The 11,294-nt window shown below is 52.2% G+C and overlaps 1 protein-coding gene and 1 non-coding gene across 2 annotated transcripts; both read right to left on the bottom strand.

Moving 5' to 3' along the window:
• Window positions 1-679: 679 nt before the first annotated feature.
• TRNAA-AGC lies at window positions 680-752 on the bottom strand. Its single transcript has one exon. It is a non-coding gene; the product is annotated as a tRNA-Ala (tRNA).
• An 884-nt stretch (window positions 753-1,636) lies between these two features.
• LOC120686696 (agmatine coumaroyltransferase-2-like) lies at window positions 1,637-3,104 on the bottom strand. Its single transcript, XM_039968906.1, has one exon. It carries the CDS (start codon window positions 3,102-3,104, stop codon window positions 1,749-1,751), a length of 1,356 nt encoding a protein of 451 aa, XP_039824840.1. The 3' UTR covers window positions 1,637-1,748.
• Between the last annotated feature and the right edge of the window lie 8,190 nt (window positions 3,105-11,294).

Here is an 11,294-nt window from a genome sequence, read left to right as displayed (position 1 = left end):
GCCAATTATGATGGAACTTGGCTCATTAAATTCGTCTCGAAAAATTACGTCTATCCATGAAAAAATTTCACAAATAAAATTTATTTAGCACTTCATGCATATATTCGTTTTTTTGAAAAAAAAATCACATGGAAAACCAAACACGGCAACTAGTTGGTTCGGAGGACGCCGCAGCAGCAGCCGAGCCGCGTGGCGTCTCCGGCGGCCGGGGCGCGGCACGGTGGCCCACAAGCGTCCGGATGCCGGGCCCCTTGCTCTGCCCGCACACCACGCTGGACCCCGACCGCGAGTAATAAAACCACGGTGGGGTATACGGTGTTAGTATAAAATTCGTGCGTACCATGAGGACCAGGTTGGGTCTACAGCGTGCTCCCGCAACGCCGACAGGTGGGGTCGTCGGAGGGTCAAAACTAATTTTCTTTACAAAAAGCTAAAATCTGAATTTATTTTTTCAATTGAGGAACACTTCTCATGATTTTTTTCCCCCAGGGAAACATCATGGTCGGCCTCTTAGGCAGGCAGCTCCACTACACCTGTGGGCCGGCCTTTCTGCAGCAAGAGAAAGCTAACGAGAGCCCACACACATCTCATCTATTGAGAATGGGCCTGAAGAAGAATACTAACGAGAGCCCATGACATCACATAGCAGCGGGCCTGTAATATTCATATCCCAAAAAATTGGAGATGCGGGGTATCGATCCCCGTACCTCTCGCATGCTAAGCGAGCGCTCTACCATCTGAGCTACATCCCCGCGGTGGGTGCTTGACAGAGTACAAGCTTCTTAATATGTAAATAACGGTTGCCGAGACTACTCTTCTATTCCGATGGGCTCCAAGCCAACGGTAGTCGATTATCAATGTACCCAGGAAGCCGGACGTGTTGATGGGCATGCGGTCGTCGATGCGATAGACGGCCCTGCGGTGGCACGGCCGGGGTACCAGCTGATGTCGGCCGGCGAACTCGTGCTCGCGGGCGAAAGGCCACGACGCGCTCCGCCAGGTCGGACGGATTCGTCGTGCTCCTTCGAACGAACCTCACCGACCGCTTGAAGATGGGTGACCCGCGAAATGAACCCCAGCGTCGTCCAGCTCCGGGTCCCCGGCCGGCGGCGAGCACCAGCACCCTGGCGTCACCTTCGCTCTCCGGCGTCGTCGTGACGACCATCATCCCGACGATGTACGTGCACCGTGCACGGCCGATCGAGCCGTTCCCCCCACAGGGAGCTCGATCCCGTGCGCGCCCGTGACCGTGAGCCCCAGCCTGCAGGGAACGCGTCGTGGCCACCTCCATCCGGATCCCGACCAGCCGCCGTGGCGTTGGCCACAACGGCCAGGAGCTCGCGCTCCGACGCCGGGAACGCGCGCGGCCGCTGCGGCGCGGCACGTGGACTGGTACGGTCCGGCAACGCGGCGTATAGGCGTTGGTCACGGACTCACGGAGCAGCCGACGCCGCATCGGACCACCGGCGAGGTGGCATTGCATCGCCATGGCGACGGTCGTGATGGCTACAAGGAGGCCATGCGTCTTTGGGCGCCCTAGTAGGTCTGTGCTGTGCTGTGTCGTGTGTGCATATTGACTCAACAATTTTTGCAAGAAATGTTGATTCAATATTTTCCTAGATTTATTGAGCCAACATTAATCTCAAAAAAAATCTTGACTAAAACACAACATTTTTTTACACAATCAGTTCGAACGGTGGGCTATGGATGCAAAGAGCTAGCAGAAAAGCATTAGATTTTCGTGCGCCCTAAAGGCGTGCGTCCGCCATTTCCAGCGAGTAGCAGCACTTAGTGAAGGTATCCATGGCGCGGCTGAAGAGGGGCACGTAGGCGTCCACGCTCCTGTCGCCGGAGAAGGAGCGCACGACGAAGACGGAGCCCTCCACCGGCAGGTAGCCGGGCATGAAGAAGAACGGCGGGCCGCCGCCGAAGTCCAGATCGTAGAAGGGCGCGTGCAGCAGGCTGTCCACCTCGACGTCCGGGCTGTACACGGTCTCCGCCGCGTCGGCCGCGGGCACCAGCCGCTCCTCCTCCACCGCCCCGGAGCTCGCGAAGTCGATGAACGACCTGAAGTAGCCGTCGTCGACGCGCGCCACCTCCCGGGACAGGAGCTCCACGGCGAACCGGAGCGGCCTGGACACGAGCTCCCCAGCGGTGGCGGCTGGCCGCGCCCACAGCACCACGTTGCCGGCGTACCCGTCCGGCACCCGCGGGCAGCGCATGCGCGCGCGCCCGTCCACCGCGACGCACAGCCTGGTGACCTCGCGCGCCTCGAGCCCGCGCGCCGCCGTGATGCACCGCCACAGGTGCGCCGCGACGCACTGCAGCGTGCTGTACGGCCGCGGCGCCCCCGCCGACGCCCGCGACCTCAGCTCGGCGACGAACTCCTGGCCGAAGCGCACCCTCCGCACCACCACCTCGTCGCCTCCGCATCCGGCGACGTCGCGCCTGCCGCCGGGGCTCTCGCCGCGAGCAGGCGGCGGCTTGAACTCGACGCCGCGGTGCTCGAACGCGACGCGCGGCGGGTCGCGGGGCACGAAGAGGGACGCCCTGCCGTGTGCCGGGGCGGGGTCGAACGCCGCGCCGCGGGTGGCCTGGCCCCACGCGAGAAGGAAGTTGCAGGCGGCGCGCCCGTCGGCGACGGGGTGGTGCATGGTGTGGCCGACGGCGAGGGAGCCGCACGCGAACCGGGTGAGCTGGACCAGCAGCAGCTCCTCGGCGCCGTCGCCGTCCGGGTGCAGGCCCAGCACCTCGGGCGCCGGCTCCATCGGCATGACGGCGCCGAGCGCGACGTCGGCCGTCGCCTCGACGAGCCGTGCGCCCGCGTCGGTGAGCAGGATTGCGCGGCGGTCGGCGGCGTCGGCGCCGAGCCGCCCCGCCCACTCGCGGTACTCGGCGAGCGCCCGGGCGAGCCCCGCCGCGAGCGCGGCGTTCGGCGGCGCCGGCGGGCGGAAGAAGTTGATGCCCGAGATGTACAGGTCGTAGTTGGCCTTGTCGAACACCGTGAGCGGGATGGCGGCGTCCGCGGCCGTGGACGGAGCGCCGCCGCCGGCGCCACCGCGGGCGGGCCTGATGGCCTTGGACGACTGCACCGTGATCTTCATGTGGCGACGACTGTGTGCACGCGTTCTGGATGTGCTGGTGAAAACGTGGACTATGCATGGATGGTCCCATGATGATATCATTAGCTGGTGAAACCGTGTAATTGCACTGGACATATTTGGACATTAATAGCGCCAAGCAAGAGACAACCATGCTCATCAAACTGTGTAATTTCCTTTTCTATAAGCTTTTTGGGTTCATGGTCAGGTGCGTTGTACTAAAACTCCTTTTTTTCTTAATGAAATACCTGTCCAGACAAAATTCTTGAGAAAAGATAGTTCCTTCTAGGACTTTTTTGGGGATCTTTCTTCACCTTTTCTTTAGATTTGGTTGTTGATAGGTAAATTGTGTCGTCGTGTAAGTAGTTTTATTGTCCTTTCTGCCTTTTTGTTGGATTTGTGCTACCCAGCTCAGGTCTATCTTTTTCTTCATCAACATAGCATGCATCTCTTTTGCTAGTTCATTTAAAAGAAACTAGCATATTAATCCTAGGTTTGTTACGAGTAATATTATAGACCTGCGTCATACCATCAACTTTATTAACTTTGTTTTCTTCATTCACTTCATGTACAGGCACAGGCTGTGCCGTGATTGATTGATTTGTTCGGGTTCTATTAGGATTCATATTGATTTGTCTGGACTCCGATTGGAATTATTCCGATTGACGGACTAAGAAAATATTAATTGCTTTAGAAATAGTAGAGGTATCTTGCAACAACTCATATATATGTGTGCTATGTAACTTCACAACTAAAAACAGGCTACCATGTGTTTCAGGAAAGTATTTGGTGGACACGAGGGCAGGTGCGCACAACATTGTTGAGTGACTCGTGGATCTGGTTATAGGACACACTAATTAGTTAGTGCTCGCATAGTGCGACTAGTCTCCACTACATCTACTATGTCACGGAAAGCTGCTGCCGCACATGCAAGATGAGCGATTGGATCGCAACATGGGCACCTGCCGCCGTGTTCATAAAATCCACTCTCTCGTGTGTTTCGACGAGATAAATGATTTTATGACTGAATTCATCTATTACTGTAATGGTGAGGGGCCGGGATAAAACAGGCTTGGATCCGGATGTTGATTGAAAAAAAAGGAAAAGAATGTATATTACTGGATTTGCTGATCATCTAATGGGTTAGATTAATACAAAGAGTGCATGCGGTGTCGAAGTAGCAATGCATTTCTGTGATTGATTTGCACGTCAAAGATCAAATTAAAGCTGGAGCGCCGGGCACCGGCGGCGCCAGCGAGTGGCAGCAGCTGGTGAAGGCGTCGACGTTGCGGCGGAAGAGCGGCACGTGCGCGACCAAGCCGCCGTCTCCGGCGGGCCGCCGGCACGAGGAAGGGGCGCCCTCCACCGGCTGCAGGGTGCTGTAGGTGGGACTGTGGGAGCGAAGAGGAACGGCCTGCCGGTGCCGAAGTCCAGGTCGCAGAACGGGATGCCCAGCACGCTGTCAACCTCGAGGTTGGTCCGCATGGTGTACCTAACCCCATGGCGAAGGAGCTGCAGTGGAACCGCGTGACCTGGACCAGCATCATCTCGCCTCGACCGCTGCGCCGCTGCCGTCCTCGCAGCTCCGGTGCAGCCTCACCGCCTCGGGCCCCACCCGCCGCGGCATGACGGCGGCGAGCGGGACGTCCGCCGGCGCCTCCACGAACCGCTTGCGGGGGGTCGTTGAGGTTGAGGATAATGGCGCGCCTGCCGGCGGCGGCGCCGATGGTGACGAGCGACCGGCCCACTCACGAAATCACGGTACTCGGGCAGCATCCTGGTCAGCCCGGCCTCCAGCGCCACGGCGGGTGGAACGCGAACATGCTCGGAAAGTACTCTTCGTGGATCACCTCGTCGATCACGGTGACCGGGACAACGGCGGGCGCCGCCGCGTCGGAGCTTCTTGCCCGGAGCCGTAAGCCGCGGCTTGACTTGCCTGGAGGAGCGCACAGTGACCTTCATCCTCGCTCCGATCGAGAAACACGCGGTACGTTGGCGGACGGCCGACGGGAAACTTTGCTAGCTAGGGCAAACGAGCAGATGATGATCCGATACGGTGCCCATTTTCTACTGGGATGCTGGATGCCATAGGCAGGTTAGGTGACGCGGCGAAACGGGTCGGATGGCACCGAGCTGCTGGTTCGTGGACGAAGCTTTCCTTTTTTGGAAAAGCCCTTCGCACTCGTGGTACTTTAAATCCATTTTTTAAAAAGAATATTTTTGTCTGATTATCAAGATTCTCTCCTCTACACCTAGTTTTGCTGCACACATTCATCCTCTATACCAACTACCATTTGCGGGGTCCACACGGCAAAATTCTTTTCTTTTTTTTCTTCCTCCCTCCCCACTCTCTCTCCTCACTCCCTACCACCTCTCTCTCCCACCCGACCCCTCCCCTATTCCGTGCGGGCGGTGTCTGTGGGCGCACACACGGGCGGTACGCGGCCGCGGCGGGGCAGAGCACCGGCGGCACAACTCGGCTCGGCTCCGGCGGTCCCGACCGCGCTGCTTTGGCAGCGTCGGCGGACATGGCCGCGACCAAGGTAGCGATGCCGCCAAGCGCGCTCCTCGCATTGCCGCCGCATCCCTCGTCCACAGCACCCACGCCGTTGCTCGCTGTCAAGACCGCAGTGCCGCACGTGTCCCACGGCGCGGCGTGGCTCCTATTCCCTCCCCGCTCCGGCCGTTGCACACCCTGCCCTGTCTTCGACCCTCCTCTGTCCCTGCCCCGGCGAGCGCACACGGGGACAGCGGCAGGGCGGAGCAGAGCGGCGGTGGTGGCGCGCACGCGATGCCGGCCACGGCGAGGCTGAATGGCGGCACGCACGCGAGCGGCGGGAGCGCGGGAGGGCGACGCGCACGCATGCAGCCGAGCCGGCGAAGTGTCGCGCAACCGCGATGGAGGAGCGGCCCGGCCTCAAGCTCGCCTCCCCCCTTATGTTGTGGCGCCCATGGTCAGCGGAGGAGCGCGCCAGATCCCGGCGTCCGGCGGTGGCTGTTGACAGCCATTATTTCACGTTCTGACCGTCAACTTCTCGGGAATAAAATGTGCTTTGCACTATGTTCCATGTATATTTTATTTAATTCTAATAAGTTCCACAAGTTTTGGATGAGCTATGACTACAGGATATCACAGTCCAAAGATGGTCGAAAACGGAGAAAATTCAGGCCGCCGGCCTCAACCGTGCCGGGCGGCCTGACATCTCAACATACATGGGTGCGTCCTTGTTACAGAAGTAACGTGACATGCTCACAATACCCCTAAACCAGGGATCGGCCCTTGATTCAGTCGGTAGACCCGGAAGGCATGAGGATTAACCAAAGGACCCACAAGTCAGCGCCCAGATCATCAAACGTCGGTGGTACCCAACCCAGGAGCAATATAGAGCTTTGATTTACAACATCGGCGAAATGGAGGGCCAACAGGCCCCGGAGGCAGGCCGCCCAGCCTAAGGAAATGGTCTTTGGACCGAGTACCCAACTTACCGACCTCCAGGAGCAATCAGAGACGTCCAGGAGAAGGCGATGGCCAGATGGCCACATCCCCACACCGGCCGCCCTAGGGGAGGCCGGCCGGCCCCACTTGGAAGCCCCTAAAGCTCGGTCTTGGCGTGAAAGTTAAGCTCAACCGCCATACCTGCTTACACCTGACGCCAACTCCTTTACTGACCCTGAAGCACTATAAATACTATAAATAGGCTTCATCCTCACTTGTACACACACCAAAAGGAGTTCTCTCTTCTCTCATTTCTAGAGGAGAATTAGTAGTTGGGAGTTAGAGTCGAGTCGAGCTTGTCTCGGAGATCCGAAGTTGTCATCGGAGCTCGGTGAAGAGGTGGTGGCAAACATGTCATATGGTCTTCTAAACAACACTTTAACCATTTATTTATCATATATTATATCACTTACAATTATAAACTTATAATCATTGTTTACTATATTGACTACGAATCCAATCATATAAAATTTACATTATAAAAATAAAAATAATTGACTGCTAGTATCAGCGGCTAGGCACGAAAGAAGGGGAGAAGGACATTTATAGGATGGCTAGGATCCGCGAGCGGAAGACAAGGGACACCAACCAAATCAAATGCATTAAGGATGGGACAGATCGACTGCCAGTGAAGGATGAGGACATCATGGATAGATGGAGAGAGTACTTCGACAAGTTATTTAATGGGGAGAGTGAGGGCCCTACCCTTGAGTTAGATGACTCTTTTGACGATACCAATAGATGTTTTGTGAGGAGAATTCAGGAGGTAGAGATCGGGGAGGCTTTGAAGAGGATGAAGGGAGGTAAAGCGATGGGTCCTGATGGTATCCCCATTGAGGTGTGGAGATGCCTAGGAGATAGAGCAATAGTATGGTTAACTAAGCTTTTTAATCTCATTTTTCGGTCAAACAAGATGCCGGAAGAATGGAGGAGAAGTATATTAGTACCTATCTTCAAAAACAAGAGCGATGTTCAAAATTGTACTAACTACCGTGGGATTAAGCTGATGAGCCATACGATGAAGCTTTGGGAGAGGGTTATCGAGCATCGCCTAAGAAGAGTGACAAGTGTGACCCAAAACCAATTTGGGTTCATGCCTGGAAGGTCAACCATGGAGGCGATTTTCTTAATACGACAATTGATGGAGAGATATAGGGAGCAGAAGAAGGACTTGCACATGGTCTTCATTGACCTTGAGAAGGCATATGACAAAGTACCGAGAAATGTCATGTGGTGGGCCTTGGAGAAGCACAAAGTCCCAACTAAGTACATTACCCTCATTAAGGACATGTACAAGGATGCGACGACGTTTGTCCGGACATGTGATGGCAACACCACTGACTTTCCTATTAACATAGGCCTACACCAGGGGTCAGCATTGAGCCCTTATTTATTTGCTTTAGTGATGGATGAGGTCACAAGGGATATTCAAGGTGAGATCCCTTGGTGTATGCTCTTTGCTGATGATGTGGTGCTAGTTGACGAGAGTAGGGCAGGGGTTAATAGGAAGTTAGAGCTGTGGAGACGCACGTTAGAGTCGAAAGGGTTCAGACTTAGTAGGACCAAGACCGAGTACATGATGTGCGATTTCAGCGCGATTAGGCATGAGGGGGGAGACGTTAGTCTAGATGGACAAGTGGTGGTCCAGAAGGATACTTTTCGGTATTTAGGATCGGTGCTACAAAAGGATGGCGACATTGATGAAGATGTTAGGCATAGAATTTCAGCTGGCTGGTTGAAATGGCGACAAGCTTCTGGCATCCTTTGTGACAAGAGGGTGCCACAAAAGCTAAAAGGCAAATTCTATAGGACAGCAATTCGTCCGGCGATGCTATACGGTGCTGAATGTTGGCCTACAAAAAGGCGACATGTCCAGCAACTGAGTGTAGCAGAGATGCGGATGTTGCGGTGGTTTTGCGGGCACACAAGGAGGGATAGAGTCCGGAACGAAGTTATTCGGGATAGGGTCGGAGTGGCACTAATTGAGGAGAAACTTACCCAGCATCGGCTGAGATGGTTTGGACATATCCAACGAAGGCCTCCTGAGGCGCCGGTGCGTAATGGGGTTCTTGAGCGGGTCGATAATGTAAAGAGGGGTAGAGGTAGACCTAAACTGACGTGGGATGAATCGGGTAAGAGAGACCTTAAGAATTGGAATATCTCTAAAGAGATAGCTTTGGATAGGAGCGCTTGGAGACTAGCTATCAATGTGCCTGAACCTTGAAATTATTTCTTTCGGGTTTCATCTCTAGCCTACCCCAACTTGCTTGGGAAAAAAGTCTATGTTGTTGTTGTTGTATAAAAATAAAAATAATAATCAAATTATTGGTCAAAGATGGAAAGATTTGAATCTTGATATGCGTGTTTGCCTTATAAACATGAAAGAAGGGAGTAATTGTTAAGACGACATGAATCAACTAGTGACATGCTCATCCTAGAAACAATTAGGAATCCTTAAAAAGAAGCGAAAGCAACACGGAAAAGAACGGTAAGAAAAAACCTGCGCAAAGAGAAGCCAATCTACTCGAGCAAAGCTAGCAACAATTATATTTAATAAAGCATGCGAAAATTCGACAATGATTAGTAAAGCCCAAAGTCAAACAGAAAGAAGCCTTAACCAAAAAGCCAAAGCCGATAAAAAAGCTCGCCAACAAAACTACAACTAAAAACTATAAACGAGTCCCACCAAAAAAGAGAGAAAAAATTAGAGCCAACTTTCAAAACAAACCTCAACTAAGCATGCAAAAAGGTAAGAACAAAAAGTTAATTAACTCAAGTTAACTAAGCGTGCATCGCCACAGTAATCCGATAATATGCTGTCCCGCCGGTTGTTAAGCCCACACATTAATAAGCCGCTAAAGTAACCAGCGCTACAGTAATTATCTGCTACAGTAGCAACTCCCTCACAAAATCAGCTGGAACTAGTCCAGCCCAGCCATTCAGTTGAACCGAACAAGGGCAATATCAAAACCTGGTACTAATTAATCAAACCTAAAGAGCAGGAATTAAATAGCTAATAGGCTTGAGCTTAAGGAAAAGGAACAGTACTTACCTGCTCACGGGCGGAGGTGCACACGGGCCACCAGCAGGCCGCCCTCGTGCGTCACCTGCACAGGCCTGAACTTTTTTCATTTTTATATTTTTTAAAAATTAAAATTTCAAAAATATATGTCCGTTTTGAAATATTTCAAAAATACCCCCGGTCGCCTCCCCATAGGGCGACAGGCCTTAAGTGAATTTTTTTTTTCAAATTCGCAATAAGGTCCCTGGAAATAAAAATACCTGTCTAGCCCATGGGCGACCGCCGCTGGGCCCCCTATATAAGCTCAAGCCCTCCCCTTCCCTCCTCATTTGAGCCCGAAAATTCCACCAAAAATCCAGAAAAAAGAGAGGAGTGAGGAGAAGGAAAACGGCGAAGCCCTGCCGGATTCAGCATTTGTGATCTACAGGTTAGTACATTTAGTTTAAATATTGTTATATTTAAGTACTACGTATTTTAATATGAGTAATTTGATTTAATTAGTGCTATAGTAGAACCATTTAAGTAGGAGTTCAATGATACTTTAGTTTGTAGTTACGTAGTAGTAAATTAGTTTAGAAAATTAGTAGAACCATTTATGCAGTATAGAATTTGAGTGTCATCACGTAGTTATGAATACTTATACGTTGTAATTGAATTTCATACTTAGTTTTTACGGATTATTGAATAAGGTAGTGAAGTAAAGAGTATAACTCGATAAGTATTATGTGATATACAGATATGTCGAGCAAGATGCAGTTTCAAGTATTTTATGGTGAATACAATGTTATGTATGGGCCAAATGGAGTTTCTGCCTTTAAGCGCACATCTAGCGGCATAGATAAACCTCTGGAAAGGAGTTTTGGTTCCATATGTAAGTGGCTGCAGCGTGGGTTCCATGTTGATCCGTTGACACATGTGCTCACTGTCCAGTCTCTTGTTAATTGGGAGGTAGAAAGTGAATTATGGGAATTAATGATGATACACAACACTGATGACTGGCAGAAGTACATGCAAGCAGCTCTAGAGCGTGGGTGGCCTCTGGCCATTCTTATTCAAATCCGGGAGAAGACACAAAATGAAATCCAACATTGTGCAGATCAAGGAACTCCGAGTATTCGAAGAGAGACCAATTATGTTGAGCAAGATGAGTCAGAAGAGACACAGAACCAAAACATGGGACCACAGGGCCTTGCTGATGAGGGAGAGAGGATACATAGCATTCTGGACGAGATGGAGGCAGAAGACCAAACCACAATAGAGATGGAAGAATATGAGGACTCATCTGATGACGAGCAGTACTCATTGCCAAAAGAGTGGAAAGAGCATGGTTTTGGCAGTCATGTCGCAGAAGATGTACGAAATCAGGAGTGGGAGTACAGAGGGAATGAGGTAGTGCAAGGTGCAACATATCCAAACATTGAAGCCGTAAAAGATGCTGTGAGACTATGGGCAATCTCATTGAAACGAGAATTCAGAGTCGTAAAGTCTGGCAGTAAAGAATATGAGGTGAAGTGTATGAATGCTGGATGTCCATGGCGAGTCCATGCATTCAAGGGAAAATGGAAGTCAAACTGGAAATGTTCCATTGTCACAGAGCACACTTGTTTGCTGTCAGAAGTTCTTCCCTCGCATCACAATATATCATGCGACTTTGTTGCAAAGCAAATGTATGGGT

Source organism: Panicum virgatum, chromosome 8N (assembly GCF_016808335.1).
Source record: "Panicum virgatum strain AP13 chromosome 8N, P.virgatum_v5, whole genome shotgun sequence".
In the NCBI taxonomy this organism is placed as follows: domain Eukaryota; kingdom Viridiplantae; phylum Streptophyta; class Magnoliopsida; order Poales; family Poaceae; genus Panicum; species Panicum virgatum.
Note: the sequence above shows the minus strand (reverse complement) of the source record. Positions and strands in the feature narration are given on the sequence as shown.